Source organism: Gopherus flavomarginatus, chromosome 1 (genome assembly GCF_025201925.1).
Source record: "Gopherus flavomarginatus isolate rGopFla2 chromosome 1, rGopFla2.mat.asm, whole genome shotgun sequence".
Classification (NCBI taxonomy): Eukaryota; Metazoa; Chordata; order Testudines; family Testudinidae; genus Gopherus; species Gopherus flavomarginatus.
The window spans coordinates 140,890,589-140,908,956 of NC_066617.1; the positions used below are offsets into that span (position 1 = coordinate 140,890,589).

The 18,368-nt window shown below is 49.2% G+C and overlaps 1 protein-coding gene across 3 annotated transcripts in view; it reads right to left on the bottom strand.

Annotated features, from left to right (window-relative positions):
- Window positions 1-742: 742 nt before the first annotated feature.
- The window catches only part of GALNT8 (polypeptide N-acetylgalactosaminyltransferase 8), a 59,862-nt gene continuing 42,236 nt past the window's right edge, over window positions 743-18,368 (bottom strand). For 2 of the 3 annotated variants that reach the window (XR_007775971.1, XR_007775969.1), the window contains exons 7-12: window positions 11,409-11,594; window positions 9,540-9,677; window positions 8,008-8,103; window positions 6,358-6,525; window positions 1,423-2,035; window positions 743-1,383 (exon numbers count right to left, since the gene is read on the bottom strand). Coding sequence is in view for 1 of the 3 variants with exons in the window: in XM_050965513.1 (XP_050821470.1) it covers window positions 1,877-2,035; window positions 6,358-6,525; window positions 8,008-8,103; window positions 9,540-9,677; window positions 11,409-11,594 (747 nt within the window). In the remaining 2 variants the exon portion in view is untranslated. Of the gene's footprint in view, window positions 1,384-1,414; window positions 2,036-6,357; window positions 6,526-8,007; window positions 8,104-9,539; window positions 9,678-11,408; window positions 11,595-18,368 lie in introns of those variants that run through there. The other variant, XM_050965513.1, reaches the window with a different exon arrangement.

Sequence of the window (18,368 nt, forward strand, 5' to 3'; positions counted from 1 at the left end):
ATAATAATGAGGGAATTCAACTATCCTCTTATTGACTGGGTACATGTCACGTCACCTCAGGATGGGATGCAGAGATAAAATTTCTAGACACATTAAATGACTGCTTCTTGGAGCAGCTAATCCTGGAACCCACAAGGAGAGAGGCAGTTATTGATTTAGTCCTAAGTGGAGCACAGAATCTAGTCCAAGAGGTGAATATAACTGAACTACTTGGTAATAGTGACCATAATGTAATTAAATTTAACAACCTGGGGGGAGGGGTGGAAATGCGAAAGAAACTCACTGTTGAAATTTAATTTTTACAGGTGTTCACAGTGTTGAGCTGTCCATCTGACTCTCATCAACAAGTCTAATTAGCCTCAAATCTACCCTGTGTATCAGGGGTGAAGGAATCAACTTATTTAAACAAATACATTTACTCATCACCATAACCAAAGAGAGAGGTAGGCAGCATGTGGCGAACAAACCTCTACTAAACTGTCCTTTACTGGAAATGCTTACTCTGTATCCCTGAAAAATTTACTTATGGGACAGTGTAGTGTTTGGCTTGTAAAACTGAAGAGAAAATGGGTATGAAGACCATGTAGGAAAATCCTGTTTCAAGAAATGCTTGGAAAACACCTACTATCTGGAGCAATCCATTGGTCAATTCCAAAGGCTAACAACATTTTCTGCTTCTGTTCTCAGAAGTACTTTTATGAGCCCCAAAGATAAGTCTTTTCTGACAGGGATGGTTTGGCAGTATCTACAGAATGGGGGTAACTCCTCTGGAGGCAGGCAAATCACCCCAGCCTTCACTTCAGTTTAGCTGCAGGCTTTTGACAAGGAGCTCCCAGAAGCCAACAAGTCACCACTCCATTGCATCACTAGTTAATAGATTAGATGACTGTATAAAGGTCAAGCTGAAAGCAGGGTGATTTCCCATCCACTGAAGGCCTCCTGAATATAAAAGGCAGGGTACAGATATCATGTATAGGTCTCAACCAAGATCTTCAAAAATAAGAGGCCAGTGCAAGTAGTTTATTGATTTCAATGGGAGCTCAACATTTTTGAAAAATCAGGCCACTTATTTAGAAGGCTCACATTGTAAAAAAAACACACAACAAACAACAACACCACTACCTTAGTTCTGATTTTGAGAGGTACTGAACAACCAGCTTTCCAAATGAAGTCAATGGGAGCTGTAGGTCCTGGTCACCTCTGAATAACACATCCTTTATAACAGTGGTTCTCACACTTTTGTACTGGTGACCCCTTTCACATAGCAAGCTTCTGCGTGCGATCCCCCTTTTAAATTAAAAACACTTTATAACATTATAAATGCTGGATGTAAAGCGGGGTTTGTGGTGGAGGCTGACAGCTTGCAACCCCTCATGTGGCGAACTAGACAATATTTACAGATATGATCCCTCACATAATAACCTTGCAACCCCCAGTTTGAGACCCCCTGCTTTATAACATCTCTGTTTGCATTTCCTTAGTTTCCCTTCTACCACAGAATCTTCAAGCTCCCGCCCGAATGATCTATACAAGATCAATTTTCTCTCATCCAGTCTTTGGTTCCAGTTTATCCTCACTGACGGTCAACTTAAATACACACAACGATAACTACCTACCTATGGTACATGTGTCCATCACCCTCCTGTTTATGTGCCCATATCCTCCCATAATTCAGAGCATACATTCCTCCATACCAATAAATGTGCTCCCCAAAATGTTATAGAGTCTACCTGAGATAATCTCCATTGTGTAATGTCCTAGCAACAGATGTCTTGCTCTTCTTTGGAAACCTCTGAAGAATGTGTTTTTCTGGTGATCCCAATTTCCCCGCTTCCTAGAATCAATGCCAGGTCATCTGTTGGTTGAGATAAATAAGCTATCTCAGAGCACTTCTCTTGCCCCAATCCTTAACTGTGTGTTGAACATTCCATTTTTGTCCAGTGCAGTTCTGCATTACAAGTCTGTAAGGCGAAGATGGATTATCCTTTACAATTTCGAGGCATCTCTTAGTTTTCTTGTTCATCACAGATGATCCCTGCAAAATGAAAGAAGCATGAGACAAGCTGCAGTCTGCATTTCAGAACTGAGTGCCCAGGCAGTAAACAATTCTCTTGATTTCTGTAATATGTCAGGTCAGTGAAAATGTCAGGGCTGCCAGAGGCGGGGGCAAGTGCAGCAATTTGCCCCAGGACCTGGGCTCCTCAGAGGCCCCCACGAGAACAGCCAAGGCTCCCTTCCTGGCCCCGGCCCAACCCTGCCCCCGCCCCTCTCCCGGAGCCTCAGCGCATCCAGGAGCATCCTTGAACAGCTGCAGTGTGCCTCCAGTGGGGCTCCTGAGCTCCTCCCCGCTCAGAGCCACGTGGTTAGGGGTCAGGGCTAAGAGATCCACGCTGAGCACAGGGAGCTCAGGCCCCTCTGTAGCTCGCAGCCCCACCCCCTTACCACATGGCTCTGAGTGGGGAGGAGCTCAGGAGCCCTGCCGGAGCCATGCTGCAGCATTGCTCAGGGATGCTCCTGGATGTGGTGTGTTGAGGCTCCGGGTGAGGGGGGAGCCGGGGGTAAGGGGCCAGGGCCGTTGGATAAGGGGCAGGGAGTCCCAGGGATAGTCAGGGGACAGGGAGAGGGCAGAGGTTGGGGGGGGCAGTCAGGGGACAGGGAATGAGGGGGTTGGATTGTGGGCATTCCGGGGGTCTGTCAGGACTCAGTGGAGGGGATTGGGCAGTCAGAGGACTGGGAGCAGGGGAGGGGTCCTGGGGTGGTGGTTGAGGAGGATCTCTGGAGGACGGTGAGGGGACAAGGAGCAGGATGGGTCGGGGATTCTGAGAGGGGCGGGCAGTCAGGGGGCAGGAAGTGGGTGGGGGTCAGATAGGGGGCAGGGCCAGGCTGTTTGGGGGGCACAGCCTTCCCTACCCTAAAGCTCATTCAGCAGTTTGAGGCTTGCACAAGAGCCAAGCCATTAGCTTTTCCAATCCCTTTCACTTCTCAAATGCCAAATTATAGTCTATATTTAATTTCAGTGCCATAGGGAGATTCATGTCAGGGGAGGGTAGCTTCCTTTCAAATTAGCCACTGGGGAAGGGATCATATGAGAAGAGCAATATCCTACACCACCTACCTCCTTCCCAACCCTACCAAGGGAGACCTCCCCCTTCCTCTGAGGCTTCAGAGGGGTTAATTCAGTGGTTCTCAAATGTTTGTACTGGTGACCCCTTTCACATAGCAAACCTCTGAGTGTGACCCCCCCCCTTATAAATTGAAAACATTTTTTTATATATTTAACACTTTTATAAATGCTGGAGGCAAAGTGGGGTTTGAGGTGGAGGCCGACAGCTCACGACTGTCAGTAATAACCTCATGACCCCCTCAGGGGTCCCGACCCCCAGTTTGAGAACCCCTAGGTTAATTTTAGCACCTTGTGTCCATTTACATGCATGTGCTATTTTGAGCATTTCAGTTTTCACAACATAGGCTCATCCCAGATTCTGGAACAAGCTCAAATGCTCAGTTCATGGAGTATGTACATAAGCTATACTAAAGACAAATCCACAGTAACCGTCTCCAGTTTGTGAGGGACCCCGTGGAGCCAGTGTCTAGAAAACAGATAAATGCATGGAGGTTAAGTCCATTAATGACTATTAGCCAGGATGGGTAAGGAATGGTGTCCCTAGTCTCTGTTTGTCAGAGGGTGGAGATGGATGGCAGGAGGGAGATCACTTGATCATTACCTGTGAGGTTCACTCCCTCTGGGGCACTTGGCATTGGCCATTGTCGGTAAACAGATACTGGGCTGAATGGACCTTTGGTTTGACCCAGTATGGCTGTTCTTATGTCCTAAGCTAAATGAACCCAAAGTTATGGAGACAGATACAAGTCAAGGAAGCCAGCAGAGTATCAGAAACCTGAAAAATCTCTGACTGGAGGGGCTCAGGCATTTGATCACAAGCTAAGGTGGTTCAAAAGTTTTGAATTTTTTTTAAGCAGAATTTTTTTATTGTTTCTTTAAACAATCAAACAAAGCAAGCAGCAAATATTTGGCCACACACTTCTGAAACCCCAAACCATATTCAGGTTTTGGCAGACTAATTTCAGCTTTTCAATTAAAAAAAACCACAACAAATTTTGACAGAAAGTAGACACTGGCCGTGATATTTTTCTGCTTTTTAAAAACGCCTAGTTTTCGATCCAAAAAAAGTTTTGATGGAAAAATATTTGTCCAACCCTCTTAATGAGCTTTAGTGCCTTTTAGCACTAGCTGATGCTGAGAACTAGTGATACCTTGTAAAGAAGTTCTCTCACAACTGGGTTTGTGCTGAGATGAGGAAGGTTTATTTTTACCAGGGCCACCCATGGGAGGGGAGCAAGTGGGGCAATTTTCCCTGGGCCCCGCAGAGGCCCCCACGAGAATATAGTATTTTGTAGTATTGCAATTTTTTTTATGGAAGGGCCCCCCAAAATTGCTTTTCCTCAGGCCCCCTGAATCCTCTGGGTGGCCCTGGAAAATGTTCTCTGCACACAGACAGAATACATTTTTGTCACTGCATCTAGCTTAACTGTGGTCACAGGTAGGAAAGAAAGTTCCTTGGTTTGACTGAGTGAACCAAACTGTGCAGCTTCAGAAGGTGGAAAGTTATAACTCTGGAGTGAAGTTAGCATCAGGCTGCCAGCTAGTAATAAATTAATAACAGAAAGAATACTTTGATCTCATTTCAGCTGTTGGATTAGTGTGCAGGTGCTGGGTGCTGTCCGTGGCCTGTTCTATACAGGAGGTCAAATTAGATGATCTAGGCGCCCTTCTGGGTTTTAAAATCTATGACTCTGTAAGTCGGCAAAGAAGAGGACAAAGCAATGAGACACAGCAGAATGATGAAGTTATTCAAATATTCAAAGACTAGACAATATTTACAGATGTGATCCCTATAAATTAATCAGCGATATAAAAACAAGTCTTTTCTGGTAAACAGAAGAGTCTCTATATGTACTGACAAAGAGAGATCAGTAAGTTACAGGGAAATCTGTAAAGCCTATTCAAATACAGTTGCCTTCTTTAGAGTTCAAATAAATCACAGGATAGGTCTCTAGGCTGGCACTAATGCACATGTTGCACAAGGACAACCCTAACACCAAAGGGAACTTAATCAAGGCAGCTGATTTTTCCCAAGTCAATACTAGAATGTGAAATGTTTTGTGTAGGGTGGAGTAATTTAAAGAGGTGAAATCATGGTGATATCAATACGCTGCCAAAGCTTTACACTTTAGTATAGTTTTCCTTTAAAATACGGTTGGTTCACCCAGCTTCAATGGGCTGTACTACAAAATTCAGTTTTTTGTGTTTCACAGCATAGCCTTATATATGACATACGAATTATAGGTTTGCTTTTAGGATGGATTGACAGCCTTTCAAAGGTATCTGTTCTCTACTTTAAATTGTCTCCAGACATGTGGTCACAAGCCAGATTAAGGACAAAAGAAATCTGTCAGAACCCCACCCTTCACGCCAAATCAGTAATATTTCTGAGGGGGGTGATCCACAATGTTTCAAAACATTTTGCCCAGGGGGCAGGCTAACTTGGGGGGGGAGGGGAGGGGAAAGAGGATGGCAACTAGGGGATACTTGGTTGAGAACTCTGGGGAGCAGAGCCAGGCTGGCCTGAGTTCTGACTGGCCTCCATTCTCTCTGCCGAGAACCTGTCAGACTTGACACCATGATCTTCTCTCTCTCCCTGTCTACGTTTTTATACCACCCAACCACAGTAGTATCTGAGTATCTTAGACCAGATCCCAAAGAAGCAGAGGGAGGCCCTGTGCCCAGACCTTGAGTCAGTCTATCTAATGTTTTGATGCCAGCTATCACTGCGGTGTTTAAGTACTACACAAAATTAAGGCTCTCAAATCGAAAGGTATTTTTCTGGGGCAGAGGAGTATGGCTTTGTTTGGGTTGGGCTGTTTTGCCTTTGTAAAGCTTGTCTGTCCTGGGCAAAGGCTTTATCAGATCACTTTGTACTGAACAGACGTCAGCCCACTCTGACCTCGTCTGACAAGTAGTTCCACAGCCAAGTTGCTGAGAATGGCTTGATCCCAGTGCATGATGGTCAGAATCCTTGTTGTTGCTAAGAAGGCTGGGTGGCTTGTTGGGAGAGTGGAGGATAAAATGGAGTTTGAGGTATCCAGGTCCTGATCCATTAGGTGTGGAGCACCTGCTGTTCCCAATGACATCAGCTTGGCTCCTTGAATTGCATGTGCAAATCCTACAGCTGGGGCTTCCCCATATGAAAATTTGTCCTTGTGTGTGTAAAGCATTTTAGGTTCTTTCAGGATGAAAGATGCCATTGAAATGTAGGGACATGGAAATTCACTTACCTGCTTAAAATCCCAATGCATGTTCAGTCCCTTTTTCACAGCCTCATTACATTGCTCTATAAATGGCAGGTCTCCTGTGTCAGGATCAGTTAAGCAACGATCTACTGTGTTCTGTCGAGATCGTAGACCTCCTATATACATTTCTCCAGTGCTGAGATAAAACAAGTGCTGAAAGAGAATGTTACATTGGAGTAGGTGAGCTAGGACACTGATGAAATCCCAAAGGAGGATACCAAACATTTGTGAAACTAATATTAGATACATGGGGCCAAATTCATGGATATAACTGAAGTTAAACCAGGATGAATTTGACCCACTAGAGTTATGACATCAGTCTTGTTCTCCTCCGTTCATAGAAAATAGGTAGATCATTACAGTGGAACTGTAATCAGTAGTGTCTGTCCTAGTGACAGAACAAGAAGTGAAGAGTTCAGTCTGCATCTCATTCAATCCTTAGCCTCTCTGCTGGAGCCACCACTGACAAGAACAATGATTGTCAATATGTGTGTGGGGAAGGGAGGTGATGAGGTCACCTCCCCATAAAAATGGAACTGACTTAATGTTCTTAGACCATGATGGAATCAGCCCTGGCCTGCAATGAGCAGAAGGTCAGACTAGATGAGCATGATGGTCCCTTCTGACCTGAAAGCAAAAAAGTGGGCAAACTACAGCCCGGGGACCATATCTGGCACTTCCGACATTTTAATCCAGCCCTCGAGCTCCCGCTGGGGAGTGGGGTCCAGGACTTGAACTGCTCTGGCACTCCAGCCAGGAAGTGGAGTCAGGGGTTGGCCCTGCTCCACATGTCCCATGGGTCTCCCAGAAGCAGCAGCATGTCCCGCCTCTGGCTCCTACATGCAGGAGCAGCCAAGGTGCTCCACAAGCTACCCCTGCCCCAAGTGCCACCCCTGCACCTCCCATTGGTCGGGAACCATGGCCAATGGTAGCTGCAGGGGCAGCGCCTGTGGACAGGGTAGGGCACAGAGTCACCTAGTCACACCTCCACATAGGAACCGGAAAGGAGACATACCTCTGTTTCTGGGAGCTGCTTGAGGTAAGCCCCACCTGGAGCCTGCACCCTGACCCCCTTCCATGCCGCAACCCCGTGCCCCAGCCCTGATCCTCCTCCCATCCTCCAAACCCCTCAGTCCCAGCCTGGAGCACCTTCCTGCACCTCCAACCCCTCATTCCCAGCCCCACCGCAGAACCTGCACTCCCAACTGGAGCTCTCACCCCCCCCCCAGACCATACCCCAACCCCCTGCTGCAGCCCAGAGCTCCCTCCCACACCCTGAACTCCTTATCTCTGTCTCCACGACAAAGCCCACACCCCCACCAGAGCCCTCACCCCCTCCCATACTCCAACCCCCAATTTTGTGAGCATTCATGGTCCACCATACAATTTCCATACCCAGATGTGGCCCTTCTGCCAAAAAGTTTGCCCACTCCTACCTTAAAGTCTAGGAGACTACTGCCATTCATTTTTTATTTGGGATTGTACTTGTTTACTTACAAAATAAAATGTAGTCTTCCCTGCATAACAGCACATGAAGAACAATTTTCAGGAGTCTATTTAATTGTCTAGCAAAGGATCCAAAGCAGTGGCTAATAAAAGATTTCTGGTTGCAGCTAAACAGCTTGTTTGTAATACCTGTGGTGAGTAAGCATGACAGCCATACATTATTGGAGTGTTTCCAGGGACAGGGCCTTGATCTATGCAGATGTTCTCATTCAGAGTGTTTTTCATCTACCGAGATAAAACAGGCATATTAATGCATGGAATAACTACCACATCTTCCTGTTCCCACCACTGTTTTTGTAAGCTCTGCTGAGAGCTATGCTGGTTTGCAGTTTTGCTTCAGACTCTGAAGTAACAGGAGAATACAGGATGGATTTAGAAGAAGAAACTGCAGAACAGTTTTTCAGAGTTAACTTCATCCCAGAAAACATGAGAAGCAAATCTAAAGGTTTTTCTAGTATCTATAGATCAGAGAAACAGTGGAGCTTGGTCTACACTACAAAAATTACATCCACTGGCCAACGTAGCTATCCCAGCAAAACCCCCCATGTAGATACAGCTATGCTGACCAAAGAGTGCTTCGCTTAGTTAATGTCATTGAGGGAAGTGTTTCACGTACACTTGCAGAAGAACTCATTCTATTAACATATGGTGCATCTTCACTAGGGGTTCTGGCAAAGGCTCTATAGTGTAGACAACTCCTCAGGTTGGGGAACCCTGCTATAACACAATTGTTCACTGACACAGTATAATCATAGAGCAGTACCATATAAACCATGTCACTACGTGCATCACCAATAGAAAAGGTTGGATTTTTTGCATTGAAACATTTTGGAAATGTCTTTTTGACTAAAACAAAAATATTTCATTTGACTGAATTTTTAAAAACAATTGTGTTCTGTTTCATTGTACGCAAAACAAAGGTTTGCATGCATTTGAGTTTGCACTTGGCTCAACCTGCACAGTTGAGTTTGCACTTGGCTCAACCTGCACAGTTGAGTTTGCACATGGCACAATCTGCGTGTGCCCAGTTCAGCCAAAGGAGGTCTGGAAATGTGAAAGAAACAATTGTCAATTAAAAACAGTGGACCACATTCTGTATATATACTCTTCTTTAGCTATAGTTTTCCCCACTATCATGACATTTATGATTATTGTTCCAGTCCAAATTAAAAAAGCAACTTAACAACTCTGAAATGAGTGACCAGAAGCCACTGTCCTCCATTGATTCATAGCTGTACAGCAGGTAATGATTATTTTGTTGGACTTCTAATTTCTGTGATGCATCTGCATAATATTCTATTGAACACTGCAGACAATTATAGGGAGAATTTTCATCCAGTATTGTTCCCTGCTCTATGAGCACTGTTATGTCGCACAAAAATGTTTCTAAATACCTTCCTATGCTATTTTATGCTTATGCCTTTAGACATACAGTGGGAACAGTTTAGATATGCAACAGGTACAGAAAGTTTTACAAAAAGCTGACACTCACTTTAAGTGTCTCTAAAACCTCTAGTAAAACATACCTGAATATGACCAATTTACAAGAGCAACCCAAGTTAAACTGATCAGGAACACAGAAGAAATTGCCTTCAACAACCTCCATAATATTGGAGAGACCTAATTATTGTATCTGTTCAGTAGACATGTACAGTACTTACTGTTCCATAGCCAACAATGGTGGTCAAAGGTATTAAGTTAGGATAAATGTTCTTTATGTACCAGTCAAAGCTTTTACAGTTCAGTTTCTTTCTTAGCTCCTTTCTGGAAGAAACATCTCCATAGTCTATTCCAGGATTCTGAAAAAACACCACATTTTTTCAGACAATTTTAAAAGTTATCTGCAAGAGAGAGGGGGGAGAGGAGGGAAAATGCCCCCACCCTCTTGTGCCCCCTGTCCCTTTTTTGTTGCTTCTTCATAATATAGAAAGAATATCTAAAATCTGCTTTTAAAAATTCTTGATTACTTTTACATTAGAAATTCAGATTTTGTTTTGCCTGGAAAACTCTATGAATGATTGGAGAATGAGTATGTCTATGAAATCACAGATACAATAGATGTAAAAACTAATTAATTGAGAGAACAAGTGCTTTTTTTATTCAAGCTATTTTGTTTTCATTAACATCTAGTTAACATGGGGCATGGGTCACTTGCTGGAGGATTATCTGCAGCTTGAGGTCTTCAAACCACAATTGGAGGACTTCAATAACTCAGACACAGGTTAGGGTTTGTTACTGAAATGGATGGGTGAGATTCTGTGGCCTGCGTTGTGCAGGAGGTCAGACTAGATGATCATAATGGTCCCTTCTGACCTTAAAGTTTATGAGTTTATAACTAAATCACTGGCAAAAAAAAATAAATAAATCTTCTTTTCTTAAAGGCTCAAAACACCACTCCAGGTAAGCGTAATACCTTTGAATTATAAATTCTACCATTAAAAAAAAGGACTTGGCATTCTTGATGTCTTTAAGAAGAAAGGAAATAAAAATTAAAAACAGTATGAAGACCATCTTACTTCAAGAAAGAAAGGAAATAAGGTCACAAAACCTACCCTCACCATCCCCTTTGCCAGGTCACCTTTAAAGGAAAATGGCAGGGTACAAAAATGTGATCTGTTACTAGTTATGAAGAACAATAAATCACTATGCATTTTAAATGTGTGAAACAGAACCAAAAATATTTCAGAGTATCAAAGAAGAAGCTGCCATTTTGCCACGCTCGTGAGGTGTGCTTTGTTGATCTCTATGAGATTTACAAAACTAGCAAATCTTGAAGAATGTATGCACTGCACTAGGATTTACTGTAAGTAACGATGTATAAGAAATTCCAATTTGCATGATATACGGTATTAACTGGCATAACTTACAATGATATGTAGAGAGACTGTAGTTGAAGGCATGAGCTCAACAGTGGAGGAAAGTTAAGGTTGAGCTTTCAACCATCTCTTTGAATTTCCTTAATTCTGAGTGCTTGATTTCCCAACACAAATGTTTCTCAGCCTGCAGAGCATGCTGTAAGGCCCACTCTTTCTTTGTCCCTGGCCTGTGAGAAATGGGTGTCAGATAGTGGGGAGGTGGGACTCTGCAGCATTTTGGGCATGGAGGTCAATTAGTGTAGAGTGTTACAGGGTCATTTGATGAAAAGTAACTGACTTGCCTATTATTTATTAGTGCATTTTTAAAAGATATTCAAGGAAGCCCAGTTCATTTGCTCTATTATCGCAAGTTGCAAAAATCCAAACAACATACTTTTTATTTTAAAGAAGTTAGAAATTTGGGGCAGAAACCATCTTTTTGTTCTATGTATAGTGCCTAGCACAATGGGGTCCTGGTCCATGACTCAGACTCCTAAGCACTATAATAATAACAGCAATGTTTTTAAAGGGACAAATCTCACAAACACCTCTGTTTGCTATGTCTGGCCTCATTGCGATTTCTTGGTCTACTTAGACCACTATTAGTCATTTTCTCCCATATGAATGACCATCTCAATTTAGGGAAACCAGTTCTAAACAACCAAACATATACACCTCAATAGGAAGATTCCATGCGAAATAAACCATGTATTTATAGTTGTCCATCCACACTTCAGCCACTCTCAGGGCGTTGCGTCTCATAGCAATGCTCAAGTCCAGCATGTAGGGTTTGTGCGCTCTTTCCAGGTGAGCAACTCTTGAACAGGGCAAGACTTCTATTTGACCCCCACACTGCCAAACCTGTATGGATGAAGCAGGAGTTCCAGTGAATGTGCATTTGGAGTTGGCTCTTTTCACCAGTGTTAACACGATTTTGTTCTACGTAAGTGATTAAAAATTGCACCTCCTTACTCAACGGATCTACTCACTCTCAGTATCCAGAGTACGTTCTCCTGACTTTAGTGATTAAGGGAAATTTTCAGTACTTTTCTTTTAAGCTCTGCAGAGCAAACACAGGTACAGGAGAGTGAGGTGGAGGCTATTTAGTCTTTTGCATCATTATTAATTTCCAGTTACAGGACTAAGCAGTTACTCCCGTGTAAATCCTTTGCATGAGGTTATGCAGGAGTCACAAAGAGCAGAACTGGCCCTACAGAATCTTAATTATGATTAAGGTTGCAGGGGAAGGAAAGAGACCAGTCTGACTCTCATATCCCAGGCTGTTTAAAGGGCTGACACCTAGCAACCCCCCTCTCCCCCATCAATCTGCTTACAAACTGAGCGCGTTTGATACAAGAAATCATTGAGGGACAATGCAAAAGGAGCCCTAAAATGTTATTTTTGAAGTCACTTCTCTGAGCAGAAATGTATTTAATGGGCCTGATTCTCCATTCCCCTGCATTGTGTGCAGTCATATATACCAGCACAGAGAAGAGGTATAATGGTACCATTCTGATAAGAGTATGCTTTACACCCCCCTTCCACTAGTGTAAATGAATATACATGTATCAGAACAATGAAAAATGAGGCCTCCGTGTATTTTAATGCATGAAAAGTGGAAAGGAGTTCATCCCCTATGTGATAGACCCAGGTCAGTTGTGAACAGCAGAGAGGTCCTATTGGTATCCAGGAGGTGGGCGGGTGAAGCCCGCCCACTTCTAAAGGACCTCCCCCCAGCCTAAGGGGAGGATCCACAGGTCTGTGACACCAACTAATTCCGCGGGACAACTAATGAAAAAACAGGATCGGGAGTGAGGTCACAGGGCTAAATGAAGGGAATCTGATGGGGACACTGAGCAGAGAACCCCAGACAATGCCCACTGCTCCTCGAAGGAATCAAGGGAGCCAGCGGATGCCACCCAGAGGAACTCTGCCCAGATGCGTGAATGGACGGAGGAGCAGAAAGAGGCCCCACAGTCGCAGGAAATCCCGTCGGCCAACCTCCTCTCCCTGGTTTTGTAGATGGCTAGTTTGGCCAGGGCCAAGAGGAGGTTGACAAGAAGATCCCGTGACTTGGTGGGGCCACGGACAGGGAGTGCGTAGATAAACAGGTGAGGGGAAAAGTGCAACCAAAAATGCAACATAAGATTCAAGAGGAGCCGGAACAGGGGCTGCAATCTGGTGCACTCTAAATAAATATGCACCAGGGTCTCTTTCATGCCACAAAAAGGGCAGGTGTTGGGGACGGGCTAAATCGAGCCAAGTACACGCCCGTGCTCATGGCCCCATCAAGGAGCCACCAACTGACATCCCCGGCGGCCCTCGGGACCAGGGCAGAGTATAAGCTGGCCCACCGGGGCCTCTCACCCTCGAGAGGTGGCAGGAGGTCCCACCATTTGGTATCAGGGCGGGATGCGAGGGTCAGGAAGTGGAGAGTGTGGAGCACGAGCGTGTACAGAGGTTTCCTTGGCCCGGCCTGGAACAGAACCGGCTGCAGATTGTGCAGCCGGATCACAGTGAAAGGGTGAGGGGGCTGATTGGGTCCACAGGGCGGAGGCCCGATAAAAAGGTCCACAGGGCCTAGAGTGGAGGGTGCGCGAGGCGTGCCCTCTCGCAGGACCCGGTCGAGGTAGGCCCGAGTAGCGGGCAGTAAAGCGTCCATCACCTCCTGAAGTACGCGCTGGGGAGTACGAGGTCTGGAGAGCCCCATGCGCTGAGCGAGCGTCAAGGGATCCAGCCAGTCTCCCCGGTCATAGTCCAGGAGGTCTCCAACCCTGGTGACTCTCTCCAAGACCAGCCTCTGGCATACCGCGGGGGACTCCACCACCTGCACACAAAGCTGGGGGTTGTGTAGCGGAGGATCCATGAGGAGATCGGCCCCCACGGTGGCCACCACAGACCTGGTCATTGAAAAGAGCTTCCAGATCTGGAGGAGGTCTTGGTAGAAGACCAGCAGCCCGGAGAGGTCTCGCGGAAGACCTCTTGGATGGAGGTAAAAGAGCTGCCGGTCTTTTCGGAGCACTCGGAAGCGGCGGAGGAAGGCATGTGCCAATACACTCCACGCCGGACTACCTGCACCATACAGGAGCCTCTGCAGGGCCTGGAGGCGGAAGACATGGACCTGAGTGTGTAGGCACTTCAGGCCCTGCCCCTACTCCTCCAGGGGCAGGTGGAGGACCCCTGCAGAGACCCAGTGCATCCCTGGCCAAAAGAACTCCAGAATCATAGTCCGGAGGTTGGCCAGGAAACCCGGGGCAGGGACCAGGGTGTTGAGCTGGTACCAGAGCACTGACAGGACTAGCTGATTGAGCATCAGCAAGTTCCCTCGAAGGGAGAGGCACCGGAGTAGTCCTGTCCATTTCCGGAGCCACTCCATCACCCTGCCCTCCAAACCGTGCCAGTTCTCCTGCAGAGACGGATGCGTGGCAGAAAGGTAAATGCCGAGATAGAGCAGTGGACCCACGCTCCACCAGATGGTCTGAAGCGTGGATGGGAGGGAGTTCGCCCGCCACCCATCCCTGACCACCAGGCCAGAGCTCTTGACCCTGTTGACCTGGGTGGAGGAGGCCGCCAAGTACACAGCTTGGCAAGCCTCCACCTGTGCCAAGTCACCTGGGTCCTGGACCACGAGAAGCACATCGACAGGACCAGCCGCAGCTCCAGCTCCCGAAGCACCAACCCCGTCAACCTCCTGCGGAGGAGACAGAGGAAGGGCTCGATTGCCAGAGCATACAGCTGGCCTGAGAAGGGGCACCCTTGCCGTACTCCCCGCCCGAAGCTGACCATCTTGGTCAGGGTCCAGTTGAGCCTGACCAGACACTCCACAGAAGCGTACAGCACCTGGAGAAAACCCACAAACCGGAGTCCGAAGCCGAACGCTCACAGAGTGCTCAGGAGATACCCGTGGTCCACCTTGTCGAACGCCTTCTCCTGATCCAGGGACAAGAGGGCGAACGACAGACCATCCCTACACCCTAATTCCAGAAGGTCCTGGACCAGATACATGCTATCAAAGATCGTGTGACCCGGAACTGTGTAGGTCTGGTCTGGGTGGATCACATCTGTCAGGACGGACCCTAGCCGCATCGAGATGGCCTTCACAATGATTTTGTAGTCCGTGCTGAGGAGTGAGACGGGATGCCAATTCCGTAAGTCGCGGAGGTCCCCTCTCTTCATCAATAAGGCAAGCATGGCTCACCTGCACGAGAGAAGACCCCGCCCTGCAAAGACTCAGCCTAGATGGTGACCAGGTCTGGGCCGAGGACATCCCAGAACACACGGTAGAACTCCACGGTCAGCCCGTCCATGCCCGGAGATTTATTGGTGGACATGAGACAGAGGGCTTCCGAGAACTCGGCCAGAGTAAGAGGCAACTCTAGCCGGTCCCGGTTGCCTGTGCTGACCGTCGGGACTCCGTCCCAGAGCACTCTGCAAGCGTTAGGGTTGGTCGGATCTGGGGAGAAAAGAGTTGCGTAGAAAGCACTGGCCCTCTTGAACATCTCTGCCAGATCCGTGAGGGGGGTGCTGTCCTCCGCCAGAAAGCAGGTGATGTGCTTCTTGGCCCCCCTCCTTTTCTCCAGGGTGTAGAAGAAGCGGGAGCCGCAATCCATCTACCGAAGGAGGTGGATGTGGGATCAAACAAAGGCACCCCGGGCCCGATGGTCTTTGAGGGCCCAGAGCACCTCTCGCTTCTCCCAGCACGCTCCGCAGAGGCATGGATCCTTGGGGCTGCCAGCCAGACGCCTCTCCAGCTCCAAGACCTCCCGTTCCAACTGCCCTATCGCCGCATCCCTCCGTCGGCTGGCACCCCGGGTGTAATCATGGCAGAAGAGCCGGTCGCGCACCTTCCTCAGATCCCACCACCGTCGCGCCGAGGAAAAGGCGCGCCTCTGCCCTTGCCAGGCCAGCCAGAACTCCCGGAAGGACGCCACGAAGCCCGCATCCTCCAGCAAACTATTATTAAAGTGCCAATAGGCCGGCCCTGGCCTCTCCGCACAGAGAGAGGCCGTCATGGTGGCAAGGTGGTGATTTGAAAAGGGGGCTGGCTGAACGCTGGAGGAGTGGTCCTGTGAAAGGTGGAAACGCGACAGGTAAATACAGTCCAGTCGGGAGTGGTGCGACCAATGGGCCTCCACCCGGACGAAGGTGAACATTGAGAAGTCGAAGGGGTGGTGGTTGCGCCAGACATCCACCAGGGAGTGGTGATTGACGATCTCCCGGAGGACGTCTGCGGCAGCTGGGCACTGCTCGGTCCCCGAGCGGTCTCGTTCCTCAAGGGTGATGTTAAAGTCCCCGCCCAGGACCAGGCACTCACGAGGATCCAGGGAGCTGAGGAAGGCGGACGCCTGCTGATAAAAATGCAACCTTTCCAGGCCCGATGTCGGAGCGTAAACGTTGACAAGATTAACCACAAGCCCCTCCATACAGACCCGGAGGTGCAGCAGGCAGCCCGGGACAGCCTCGGCGACCCCCAGCACCTTGGGCCATAGGTCAGGGGAGAACAGGGTCGCCACTCCAGCCGTGCGAACTGAGAGGTGGCTAAAGTAGACCCTGTCCCCCCATTCCAGCCACCAGCTAGCTTCAGCGGCCAGATCCATATGGGATTGTTTGCTGCTTTTACAGATCCATATGGGTCTCCTGCAGGAAAACCACAGAGTACTCCCTCTCCCGAAGGAAGGAGAGCACCTGGCTCCTGCTGAGACTCATCCTACAGCCCCAGGTGTTTAATGTGGCAAAGACGGTTGGTGCCATGAGGAGGGCTGGGGGGGATCCTCGCCAGTAGGCATGCCCACAGCCTCCGTTGGGCCGTGCAGCAATCCATGACCTACCCCGTAGGTGAGTAAAAAGTCGCGGAAGAGGTGGACCCGCTGGTAGGCCGCGGAGGCCTGCTTCCCAGTCCTGTTACCCTCCCCCATGAGGGCCCTTGCGGCCCGGAGGACCTGATGGAAATCCCCCCACCGCTGGAGCGCAAGCTGGACTTTGTTACAGGAGCCACAGACGTCCTCAAGGAACTCCCGCAGCTCCTCCTTCAGCGCATGGGGGGGGGAGGTCACTGATCTATGACTGTCCCCCAGTGGGGCCCCTGTCACAGCCCCATGGCCCACCGAGGCGGGCAGGCAGGGGGCAGACCCCCGACGTGACGTCCGATGGGCTGCCCCACTCCCCGGTTCAACAGTGGGCGGCGTAAGGAAAACAGCAGTCCCCGATGGGTCGGGATGGGGAAAAACAACTAAAGCCACTCCCTGGGGGGTATCCCCAGGGGTAGCACTGGCAGCACGGGAGGTAGAGGGGACAAGGACAAGGCTTGCATCAGGAATAGGGCAGGGGACAGGAGTAGAGCGAGGATCAGGAAGGGAACCAGGGAGACGGGTAGAAGTAGGATCCTGAGCCTCAATAGTCGGGCCGCTGAAAGGTGGCCCCTCCTGTTTAGGCTCAGAGATCTGGGGAGTGGGAAGGAGACACCCAACGATGTCGGGCTCAGCCACTATGGCTTGGGTGGTAGCCTCAGCATCAGGAGATGGATGGTCGTCAACAGGGTCCCTGCCCGGGAAGGAAGTTGGGTGCTCCACAACCAAGAGGGACACCCCCTGGGAACTGGGTCCCGGCAGCGAGGCACCAGCCGTCGCCTCAATGGGCTTGGCAGCTGTCAGCAGGGTGCCACCTGCAGCCAGGCTGATGCAATATTCCAGGGGACCCTCAGAGGTGGGAGCAGAAGCAGCGGTCAAGGGAAGGGAACACGGAGACAGGGGTGAGGTCACCTAGATCGAGGCCCACTGGCAGAGGATCATCCTCCCCCTGCGTGATGGGGGTCAGACCCAGGGCCGGGATCTCCTCGTAGATGGAAGGGAGATCACCGTCTGCCACCCCGAGGCCCTCCCTGCCAGCACCCGAGGCGACGCCCACCTCGGTGCATGCAGGGGTCTCAAATGGAAAGGGGGTGAGAGGGGCTCCCTCAGGGGCTACCATAGGAAGGGACCCCGGAGGAGGGGTGATGTCACCTTCCGGTACTGTCATGGCATCCCCAGCTGGTACCACACAATGGGAGTCATCAGGGGGCAAGGCGGAAGGCTCGTCATCAGTGCCCTCCTTCCTGCTCTTCCAGGGGGTCTCCGAATCCGAAGGATGTAACAGGGCTCGAGCCTTCTGCTTGCCCCGCTTCCCCTGCACTAAGGACCAGCCCTCCATGGCATCATCTGGGGGCTGGCTAACAGGGGTAGGGTCAGGGCGCAAGGGCAATGGCTCAGGAACTCAAGGAGGCAATGGTAGGGTAGCAGGAACGAGGGAGGAGTCTCCCTGGGGAGAGCCCTCTCCCACGCCCGGCAGTATCTCTGCCATACCCTCTGCCACAGCGGTGGACCGAGAAGGAGGAGGGACAGCTTCGGGTGCTAGGCAGCCAGGGTCATCAGCGATGACAGGGCCGGCGCCTTGCCAAGGCTCGGGGGTCCCGGACACTCCTCCGTGCCGGGTCAAGGGGCAGTCCCTCTGGACGTGACCCATCACCCGGCAGAGGTAGCATCGGGCCTCCCCCATTGAGTAATGCACCCGGTAGTGGGCTCCATGGTAGGGGACCAAAAGGACCTCTCGAGTGCCTCTCCGCCACGCGCTGCCGGTGGTGGTTGAAGCTGCACTTGCCGG